This window comes from Muntiacus reevesi, chromosome 16 (assembly GCF_963930625.1).
Source record: "Muntiacus reevesi chromosome 16, mMunRee1.1, whole genome shotgun sequence".
Taxonomy (NCBI): domain Eukaryota; kingdom Metazoa; phylum Chordata; class Mammalia; order Artiodactyla; family Cervidae; genus Muntiacus; species Muntiacus reevesi.
Window position 1 is genome coordinate 42,995,392 of NC_089264.1, and position 12,050 is coordinate 43,007,441.

The 12,050-nt window shown below is 40.3% G+C and overlaps 1 protein-coding gene across 2 annotated transcripts in view; it reads right to left on the bottom strand.

Moving 5' to 3' along the window:
• Positions 1-8,998: 8,998 nt before the first annotated feature.
• SEL1L3 (SEL1L family member 3) overlaps positions 8,999-12,050 on the bottom strand; it is a 108,122-nt gene continuing 105,070 nt past the window's right edge. For both annotated transcript variants that reach the window (XM_065907211.1, XM_065907210.1), the window contains one exon: positions 8,999-10,063. In XM_065907211.1, coding sequence (XP_065763283.1) covers positions 9,924-10,063 — 140 coding nt within the window. In that variant the 3' untranslated portion in view covers positions 8,999-9,923. The remainder of the gene's footprint in view (positions 10,064-12,050) is intronic.

Sequence of the window (12,050 nt, forward strand, 5' to 3'; positions counted from 1 at the left end):
GTCTTAAGAATTAAAATTTAGGAGACCCAGATTTGGGGAGCCTGAAGGAGTGTTCCGAGGATGAGAAAGAGGGACTTAGAAAAATGAAAAGCCACAGTTTTTAAAAGTTGCCTAGTATGAATTGCGGCTGACTCTGTACCTGGGTCTGAAAATATTTGCCTTAGGGAATCACAAATTGTCTTAGGGTAGGGGGTCTGAAACATATGGTGACTGTCATGAGTTATCTTAGGGTAAAGATGTGATAAGCATCTTGAGTTTCTGACAGTTTTTCTGGGTTACTTCATCAGGTCAAAATGTTAGATTTCATCCAGGCTGATGTGTCTAAGTCACACTTCCTTAATAACCTCCCAGCACCATTTTAGAGAGCTCTCTTAGCAATACTAACTCTATTTTGATTTTCCTTTCACAGTGAGATTCTTGTAATAATATGTAAGATATCTTCACACCGTCATTGGGCCAAGCTCTGAAGTTAACACTGCTTCAGTAAACTTGCAGTCTCCTCTCTTGTCTTAAGCATTGCTTCCAGACATCCCTCCAACATCTTCTTCTTAATGGGCTTCACTTTTGGCTCTCACTGGTGTTTAAAGATTTCCATAGCTGCAGTGCCTGCTAGAGTCTTGACAGCCAGCGCCCTCAGTGACTCTCCACATGTCCCCCTTGGGGCATGTAAAAGTTTCTGAACACCTTCTAACCACAAAGAAAGCTGGCAAGACTCAGAGAAGCCAAACTCAGGCTCCTCCTCACTGGCCACAGCAAACAGAGGCATGGTTGTGGCCCAGGTTTGGGCAGGGGATCATGGTGCTTTCCAACGGAAGCACAACAGATCTTTCTATGCCCTAGGACTCTCCTGTGTTTTAAGTTTGAGGGTCAGTCCTCCTGGGAACTTGTTAAGTCATGTCTGACTCTTCTGTAACCCCATGGACTGTAACCCACCATGTTCCTCTGTCCATGGGATTTCCCAGGCTAGAATACTGGAGTGGGCTTCCATTTCTTTCTCCGGGGAATCTTCCTGACCCAGGGACTGAAACTGTATCTCCTGCATTGCAGGCAGATTCTTTACAATTTAGCCACATAGGAATCCCCCTGGAGACTTGAGAGGATGTAAAAAAGGAGAACTGTGGCATCTGTCTTCCTCCTCTAGGCTCTATTTTTTGTTTTAATTTTCCCCCACCACTCTTTGGGCTAGAAAGAGTGGATTTTTCTCTTACTTACTTTATTATATTCTTTCAACCATAGCATGTATTTGTCACAAATGGAAGAGACATTGTCTCTACACTACTGATAGAAAAATCTATGAACTAGTCTTTCAAACTTATCCCTTGATATATTAAAGAATGTGGGAAACTCATCTCTTCCAGGCTTAATTTGCGAGTCCATTATTCTGTTAATCTGAAACCAAATACTTTGGCTTTCTTCTACTTTCTGGTTATAAGCTTCAGGACTCTCTATGAGAGAGAAGACTGCAAAGGAACATGAATTAGGGAAAGTTAAAATACACTGGTTTAATATTTGTGAATATTAACTCAAATTTCACTGTATCACTTGTGGTTTTATTTAACTTCTTGTATTTGTCTTATAAGTAAGTAGAATGCTTGTTTTAACTACTAGAGTTTCACATACTATATTATCAGAATAAAAGAAAATTAGAAATAAAATTTTACAGCTTCTCTGAGGTATAATTAACCTACAGTATACTGCATGTATTTAAAGAATACAACTTGATGAGTTTTGAAATAAGTAAACAAAGTGAAACCATCATCATAATCAAGATAAGGAATTATCTATCACTCTGAGAAGTTCAAGAAGCATTTTTCCTCCTAATTTCATCCCAGTCCTTACATGCCCTAAGCAGTCAATGATAATCTTTCTGTCACTATAGATTTGTTGGCATTGTCTAGAAATTTATGTGAAGAATAATTTGATATGTACTCTTTTTGGGGGGAGGGTCTGGCTTCTCTCACTAAGCATAATTACTTTAATATTTATCCATGTTTTTTTGTGTGTGAATCAACAGTTCATTCCTTTTTATTACTGGTTAGTAATCCATTTTATGACTATACCATAGATTGTTTATCTATCCTTTTGCTCATAGATATTTAGGTTGTTTCTAGTTTAGGGCTATTACAAAGGAAGCCACTATGAACACTGGTGTACAAGTGCACATGTATTTTCATGTTTTCTTGAGTAAATACCTAGGAATGGAATGGCTAGGTTGTATGGGAAGTAGAGTTGCCAGATTTAGTAAACAAAAATATATAAACCCCAATTAAACTTGAATTTTAGATAAACAAGCAATTCTTTAGTATATATATGTCTCAAATGGGACACACTTAAATTAAAATTTTTTCACTGTTTATGTGAAATTCAAATTTAACTTTGAGTCTTTTATCTAGCAACACTAAATTAGGACGTGTACTATTAACATTTTAAGGAATTCCTTAAGCTTTGTTCCTAAAGTGATTCTATCATTTTGCATTCCCATATTACATTCCAGTATTTTTTGCCACCTGATGCGAAGAGCTGACTCATTAGAAAAGACCCTGCTGCTGGGAAAGATTGAAGGCAGGAGGAGAAGGGGGCAACATAGGACAAGAAGGTTGGATGGCATCACCGACTCAATGGACATGAGTTTGAGCAAGCTCCAGGAGATGAAGGATAGGGAAGCCTGGAGTGCTGCAGTCCATGTGGTGGCAAAGAGTCGGACACGACTGAATAGCAACAACATTCCCATGAGCAGTAAACGAGGGGCTTCCCAAGTAGCTCAGTGGTAAATAATCCCTATTTCAGTATTCTTGCCTGAAAAATCCCAGGGACGAAGGAGTCGAGGGGGCTACAGTCCATGGGGTTGCAAGAGTCAGACATGACTTAGCAACTAAAATAAGTCCCCAGGAGGACAGACCCTCAAATTTGAACACAGGGGGGTCCTAGGGCGTAGAGTCAGACGTGACTCTATGTGAGTCATGCATGAGCATGCACGTGCGAGCAGTCAGTGAGAGTTTCATTTGCTTCCTGTCCTTGCCAATACTTAATATAATCAGTCTTCTGAATTTTACCAATCTAATGAATATGCAGTGGTATTCAATGAGGTTTTAATTTGCCTTTCCATCAGGACTAATGACATAAAAGTATATTTTCAGTGTGCTTATTGGCCATCCCTATAGTAGCTTCATGAGGAGGTTATTTTGTTCAGTTTGTTTCTCCTTTTTTTGCATTGAGTTTCTGGTCTTTTATTATTGAGTTGCAAGGATTCTTTATGTGTGGTATATTCAAGTCCTCTGTCATATACATTTTTTTGCAGATATATTCTCTCAGTTTGTGACTTGCCTTTTCATTTGGGTAAGTGTCTTTTTATGGTATATTCAAGTCCTCTGTCATATACATTTTTTTGCAGATATATTCTCTCAGTTTGTGACTTGCCTTTTCATTTGGGTAAGTGTCTTTTGAGGAGCAAGAGTTCCTTTTTTGGTCAAGTTCAATTTACTGATTTTTTAAATTTATGATTCATGTTTTTTTGTGTCCTACATAAGAAAATCTTTGCCAAATTCAAGGATACTAGCACTTTCTTCCACAAGTTTTATAATTTTAGTGTGTACATTTTATGACCAATTTTAATTTTTATATATGGTGTAACGGAAGAATCAAATTTTTTGTTTTGTTTTGTTTTAGCTTATGGCTATTAAGTTGTTTTTACAAAAATATCTTTCTTTCTCCAAGGCAGATAATTTTTTTTTTTTTTGGCAACTTTATTGAAAATCATTTGACTGTATATGTGTGGAAATTTCTGGAATCTCTATTCTTTACCATTTATTTGCCTATTTTTATGTCATACTGGCACTCACTGTCTTAATAACTGTAGCTTTATGATAGGTCTTAAAATCAACTAGTGTCAGTCCTCCAGTTTTGTTCTTATATTTGTTCTTACATTTTTTATTTTATATTGCTTTATTTATTCCAGGTCTTCACATTTCCATAAAAATTTTGGAATCAGTTTGGCAATTTCTACCAAAGTATCCTGTTGAGGTTTTGATTGTTATTGCATTGAATCTATAAACCAATTCAAAAAGGATTGATATCTTGAACATATTAAGTCTATTAATCTATAAACATGGTATATATGTCCATTTTATTTAGGTTTGTTTCATTTTTCTCTTTGTTTAATTTTAAGTAATGCTCTTAGTTTTCAGAATACAGACTTCATAAAATTTTGCTAAATTTATCCCTAGGTATTTTATATTATCAGATACTGTGTGTGTTTTACACTTCATCCATCCATCATATCCATTCTCCAACTGATGGACATCCAGGCTGCTCCATCACCTTGCTCTCTCAGCACTGCTGTGAAGAACATCCTCCGTCATATATATTCCCCATGGGACCTGTGCAGTTTGTGGAGTCCATACTCGGGTGGGTTTGCTGAGTCTGTAGATATTTAATCTCACCATTACTTCCATATTGCTTGCCAGTTTGCCCTCCTAGTGACTAAGAATGAGAGTTAACTATTTTCCATATGCCTGTCTTTCTCAGTCTTGCAAATATGATGGCTATGAAGCTATACCTTTTAATTTTGATTTGCATTTCTTTGACTTCAAGCTAGATTGAGCAGCTCTTTAAGTCATTAAATTTTCTTCATTTATGAATTACCTGATCATAGGTTTAGAATATTTTTTGTACTGGGTTTTCTGTTTGTTGTGGTGGTTAATTAACATACATTCCTACTGCAACCTATATATTGATCTTTTGCAGTGTTGGATGTTACAAATGCCTTCTTCCAGCCTGTCACCAATCCACCAACTTTGGCTGTGGCAGACTTTTCTGAATAAAAATCCTTCATTTTTGAAGACGAGAAATCTATATATTGCTTTAAAAAATCTTTCCTCATTAAAATGTGTACAAGATTCTCCTACAATTTCTCCTACTAGCCTTGTGGTTCTACTTTTCATGTTAAATTTTTAACTTATTTTGAATTTTAAAAATAAAGGACATGAGGTACAGTTTCAGTCTTATTTTTCTGCATATGATTGGCCAATTTCCTAACTCTATTTATTAAATATTCCACTCTTAGTCCCACTGAGTTGTGTTAATATTTTATCACACATCAAATCTCCATATAAATCTGGTCGGTTCCTGTGATCCCTATTTTTTCACCTGGATCGTTTGTCTGTTCCTCCATCATCACCTACTATTTCTGCTATTACGATTTTGTTGTATAATAATATTTGGTAAGTCAATGCGCTTTACTTTTCTTTTTTTAGTTAGTTATGCATGGATTTTTATTCTTTCATGTAAATTTTAAAATCAGTTTGCTAGGTTCTCACAAAATCAGGACTTAGATTAAAATTTCAGTGAATTTATATATCAAATATGAGGAAATTGACATATTTTTATGTTGTTATCCCACCTATGAACTTGGTATATTGCTTTATTTAGAGAAAATAAAGCAATATATAAAGCACTATATTCTTTTAAAGCAATTGCTTTATTAATAAAGCAATATATACTTCTAAATTAAATTTTTTTTCCTTGGTAAAGATCTATTAAATTCATTGTTAATTACTAGACATGTTTATCCTTTTTATAACTGTATTGCTATTGTAAATGAACTATTTAATTTAATTTGCAGTATTTATTATTTTATTAAATATTTGTTTTTAATAAATATAATTCTTTAATATTTTATCATTTAGTTATTTGTTGGTGTAGGAAAATACTAATCTTTAGAAAACTTTTTTGGCCTCATTGCGAGGACTGTGGGATCCTAGTTCCCAGACCAGGGGTTGAATCTGCACCCTCAGCAGTGAAAGAATGGAATCTTAATCACTGGAATGTCAGGGAATTCCTGAAAATACTGCTTTATTTTTAACTGACATTTTATACTGCAACATTTTGGACACTTTACTGGGACTTCAAATGACTCCCAACTTGGCCTCTCCCTCTATACGACCGCAGAAAGGCTACCATTCCCCCAGTTCCCCAGGGGCTTTGCAGTGATTAAGCTGTAGATAAATTTGGAGGTCTGTCTCAAACTCGCCAAAATAAAGTCATTAAGAATGAAGAGAAAGTCCAAAGCATGGGTCATAAATTGAAATACCTACGTAGGTTAAGTTTGAACAGCAGGGAATGGTGGAGATGGGGGCAAACCGGAAAGCACAAGATCTATCTAAAAGGAGCAGACGTTCTCAGCTTCAGCCAGTTCTTACCATATAGCAATGAAAGTCCAGTTTTTTTTTTTTTTTTTTGAAAGTCCAGTTTTTTAACATCTATAGATTTTTCTAGGAAAAGCCTAAAATCTTTAAGATAACAACATAATTGACTTTTTTAAAGTATTTGGTGGACCAAATAAATCACATCTGTGTGCTAGATCTGTTTCACAATCTACTGATCTTCACCCTCTGGTCTAAGAATGTCCCAAGGAGAGGGGACAATAGTGAAATAACTGAGTATCACCTCTGGACCCCATCCTCCCATTCCTTTTTTTCTCCCTGCCCACCACCCCCAACCCCCGGCCCTGTTGCCTTCACTGTGCAGGGTTCTATTCCAGCCAACATGGACATCAGACTTATGGGAACTGAGTTTAGAACATAAGGAGATAAGATGGAGATCAAAGCTGGACCTATATCATACTGTCTGAGAACTCCCAAGAGAAGAGGAGTCTAAGCTGGGATAGGAATTGATGGTAAAGAATCCAGCCTCCAATGCAAAAGACCCAGGTTCGATCCCTGGGTCAGGAAGATCCCCCAGAGAAGGGAATGGCTACTCATTCCAGTGTTCTTGTCTGGAGAATTCCATGGACAGAAGAGCCTGGTGGGCTACAGTCCACGGGGTCTCAAAGAGTTGGCAGAACTGAGCGACTAACGTTTTCTTTCTTTCTACCGGCTTCAACTGAAGTGATTAAAGTGGTTTGGCTCTGGAACCACTCCTGTTCTTTCCAGAATCAGCTGAGAAGAGTAAGTTTGGGCAACTGTCTCAGATCAGGACAGCTCCCACGAGTCCATATTCTAGACCTGATTCAACCTCCCATGGTGTTTTAGGTTGGTATTATGGGCTGAATTGTGCCCTCCTAAAACTCATGTATTAAAGTCTTAACCCCCAGTACCACAGAATGTGATCACATTTGGAGATAGGGTTTTTAAAGAGATATTTAAGGTAAAATGAGATCATTAGGATGGGCCCTGATCCAATAGGACTGGTGTCCTTGTAAGAGGAGGAGGTTAGGGCACAGACACTCACAGGAGGAAGACTATAAAGAGATACCGTTAGAAGACATGCCACCTACATGCCATGGAGAGGCCTCAGAAGAAACCAGCCCTGCTGACATCTTGATCTTGGATTTCCAGTCTCCATAGGGCAAGAAAGTAAGTTCCATTGTTAAAGTCACCCAGTCTCTGCTACTTTGACATGGCAGCTCTAGAAGACTGACATAACTGTGTTTCTTGGAAACAGATTCTTAGTGCAGGGTTGTGTAGGAAGGTTTATAGGAGCCTTTACAGGAGATGGCAGGAAGTCCAGTGTGAAAACAAGGAGGGCAGAATGGGGCAGAGGGAGAATTTGAGCTAGAATGAGGGTGCCATCAAGGTGGTGTTCTGCAGCTGGGGAGGCCCTTCAAGAACAGTTCCAAATTGAGGAAAGGAACCTTTGTTTTCCTACATCAATCACTGTCAAGGTGAAGGAGGGGTGATGATTTTTGAGCCTCCAAGGAATGTTTGGCAATGTCAGAACCTTTTTGGCTGCCACCACTGGCCTACGAGGGGGTGTCTGCGCTGGGGGTGGGGGGTGCGTGCACCACTGGCTTCTAATGGGTAGAGACCAGTGACGCTGCTATTGTACATCCTCATGCCCAAGACAGGCAACCCCCCTCCACCGCCCCGCAAAAAGAACCACCTGACCCCGCAGGTCAACAGTGCTGAGACTGTGAAAACCTCCCTCCCGACATTAGCAAGTCATTGGCCCTGAGCTGCATTTGGAAAGATCTCACCTTGGGCAGATCTCGGTCATTGATGGCAATTCCCAGTGAGGAGTGCAGCTGTGAACTGTCAGTGGCCTGTGTTCCCAGCAGCTGAAGAATAGCGTGTTTGCCATGAAGAGCATCTAGGTGGACCAAAGAGCCCTTGATCTGACCCCTCAACTTCTCTTTCTAATAAAAATAACAACCAACCATGCTCAGGGCACTGTCCTGAGAGTTTTACACGTTATCCTACTTGATCGTGTGTGTGCTGAGTCGTTTCAGTTGTGTCTGTAGCCCACCAGGCTCCTCTGTCCATGGGATTCTCCAGGCAAGAATACTGGAATGGGTTGCATTTCCTTCTCCAGAGGATCTTCCCCACCCGGGGGTCAAACGTGAGTCTTCTGCACTAGCAGGCGGGTTCTTTATCACTAGCGCCACCTGGGAAGCCCTGTTATCCCACTTAAGCCTCATGAAAAGCCCAAGAGGTGGGTTATATGGCCAATATTTTGTAAAACAGTAATCGGGGACTCAGGGAGGTTAATCAATAACCCCAGATTACAGAGCTAGTAAGCAGCAGAACCAGAATTTGTATCCAGCGCTGTCTGACTCCAAAACCTAGTGTTTTCACAAGGAGGAAGGCCAGTCTTTGCTAAAACAAGAACAGTACACAGAGGAGTAAGAGGATGGGCTATAGACTTAGCCGAGAACTGATAGAAACCCGGCCTCACAACAGCCAGAGCCCTGAGACGATGGCTGATACCGTGTGAACATCACAGTATCACAGTATCACAGCCTCTGAGCTCAGGCTCCCTGGAGAGGAGACTCCTGCCACCTCTCTATCCACAAACGTTAATGGTTACCAGCAATAATCCCTCTCATAAGGGGACTTTTTCTTTTTGCCTCCTTGATGTGAATGCATGGACTTTAGGACTTTGTACGATGACAACAGTTAACTACAAAAAAGAAAAATTAAAAGCAGCCACTTCCTAGGAGTCAATGGTATAAAAATAATTTTTATTTGCTACTGTAAATAAAGTAGTGCAAAGAGTAGTTTGGACCCACAATATTGCATTACTGATTTATTTACTACCTTAGCAGCATACAGTGTGGGCAGTTGGTTCTTTCTCTTCTTCTCTCTCTCAGACACACACACACACACACACACACACCCCCCTACTCAGATGCAGGCAGGCATAAGGGGTGGGGAATGAGACTATGAGCTAAAGGTTTGTTTCTTGCGTTTTCCACTGCTGCCAGTCTATTCTAATGGGTAGTTCATGGAAAAGACTACACTTAAATACTAAGAATTTTCTAAATGTTATTTTATGGATTGCAATTGAAAAGTAAACGACATCCAACAGTGTCATTAACTGACTTGGAAGCATTACGACCCTAGAAAAATTCAAGGAGAAAAATGTAAACCCATTTGCAAAGCCATTGCCTTTTCTGTGTTTCCAGCCTTAAACTATTCATTTCAAGGTGCCTCAGAAATGCTGGGTCTCAGATGTCAAACGGAAATCTGTCCTTGGGACTTTGAGGAGCGGGGCAGTGGCAAACTCGCATACCAAATATCATCCAACTGGTAGAGAAGTCACAATTTTCTGTTGTTTTAATAAAATGGAATGAACAAGGGACTAAGATTCTTAAAATGCACCTCAGTGTATAAGGATTTGGATACACCACAAGGCAAACTCTGACTCCCTGTTCACACAATCATTAGGTGTGGACATCCAGAATAACCCAGTTAACCTCCCCAGCACACCACTGTGATCAGGATGCCCCTTGTATTTGTCTGATAACCTTTGGTATAACCACTGTCTGCTCTGGGTATTTCTTTGATTTAAAAGAAAAAAAGACACCGAGTGCAAAATTCGCATCCAGTTGAGAAGACATTTAAGGTGTACAATGCCCCAGCCGCAGCTCTCCAATACCAGTTGCTGAAAGGATTCTCTCTCATCTGGAGAGACCTGGATTGCACAGTTCACCCACGGGGCTCTGGATTGTTGATGACGGTGGGCTGGTCCTGAGCGGAGGCGTCTGCCGTTGGAGTCACAGCTGGACTTGCAGTGGGGGCCGTAGGGTCTGCGGAGGCCCAGGCTGGTGTCAGGTGGGAATTGCTGGCTGCAGAGACACGTGCACAACATGTGCTGAATCCTCAAAACAGTATGTACAGGACACACAACCACACCTGGACTCTAGCAAGCCAGAGGAGATGCTTCTCGTCTAGTGTCCTTGACACTATAAACAGATGAGCAACTCTGGACCCATTATCTAGGTTCTTTGGACTTTGGTGTTTCCTCCTATAAAATGGCAATTGGAATAGATATGCAAAGATCTCTGGGAGTCTAAGTCCTAAAGTTATGCTGTGAATTCCAGGTAAATATTGAGAAAGAAAGAAAAAGAGGAAAAGAAAGGGAAGAAGATGGAGGGAGGGAAGGAAGGAAGGGAGGGAGGGAGAAACAACTCTTGGTCTATGTCTTCTATGGTCATATCTCTTTTTTTTTTTTCACTTGGTGTTGGTGCAATGCAAGCTATGGATTAGAGCAATCAATCAGAAAAGAGTGTTGGTTTCATTCATACTCTGATTCCGTTTGGGTGATATACCAACTTTGATTTAAGTTGAATTATTCAGGTACATGTATATAAACTTTGGAAAACATAATTACCAGGCTTAATTATTTATCAATCTACCTTTAGGAAGAAGCTTGGACCACCATAAAGATTAGGGAGGCTTATAAAGTTTTATACTACATGTCAATAGTTCTCAAGTGGGGGTGATTTTGATTCCAGGAGACAGCTGGCAACGTCAGCAGACATTCCTGGTTGTCACAACTGGAGGGTGAGGTGCTACTGGCATTTTAGTGGGTAGAAGCCAGGGATGCTGCTAAGCATCATAAAATGCCTATGCCAGCCTCCCCCACTCCCATCAACAAGGAGTGGTTCAGCTCCAAACATCACAAGTGCTGAGGCTGACACCCCTGCTTTAGGCACTGAGGCTGAGATATATTCTGGTCCATCCATAAGCCTGGGCTCTGGGACCTGGCTGCCCTGCCTTTAATCAGTGATGTAACCTTGGACAAATTACCTACTCTCCTTCTGCCTCTAAAAAAAAATGGGCAAAATAAGAATATCTATACCTTATTGTCATAAGGATTAAATGAATTAATGTATATACCGTTCTTAGAACAATGTTTGGTTTGTCTACACTCAATAGATGTTAGCCATTACTACTAGTGACCTGGCTTACCGTGGCAATATGTTGATTTATCAATTTCTGGGGCCTGGCTGGCAGGACTGATGAAAGCATTTGTTTCTGGGATGCCTATGGCTCACTTTTAGACCCCAGGAGCTTATGAAAATAGCTGAAACTTTGAAGCTAGAAAACCTAGGAGTCACATGCCTGCCAGTTCCCAGTTGCTGTGTGATCTTGGGCAAGTTACTTTCCCTCTCTGAGCTACAGTTTCTCTGTCAAATGGGGGTAGTATGACATATGGCTAGTACAGTGGCCATGCTTTGTGGGAACAATTGCTAGTTTGCCTTTAAGCAGTGCTCTTAAGTTCTGCAGTCCTTGAGTCTTGAGTCAGTAGGTGGGATCATTTTTAAAGGTTCCCAAATGTCCATCCTGAAATGTACCAACTTGCAGAAGATGCCACCAGATGTTGATCATCTGACTCCTGGACAAACTCTTCAAGATTTCCACCTCTGAGAGGCTATTCTAGATAAAGCGGGAATGGGCTCCAAAGCCTCTGACCTTTTTGAATATGTAAAGGAATTCTTCAACGAACCCCCTCCAATATCTACAGAAGACCTTGTGAATCCAGAGACTTTCTGAAAGAACAAAACAGTGCTGGTGGTGGTGCGGGGTCGGGAAGGGTGCCCAGGTGTTACGTAATGATGTGACACTTCTAGGTCAGAGGCATCACTCTGGCAGGTGATCTAACCGTGGCAGGGACTGTGAGACCCAGCGATTCGGTAGAAAGACCATTTGCTGGAGTCAGGAGACCTGTTCTAGGCAAATCGCACTTATCAGTCACTAGTAGGTGACTTTGGGGTAGATACTGAATGGCAGATATTTCAATCCTAAGATGATGCTTGAATCTCATAGGCC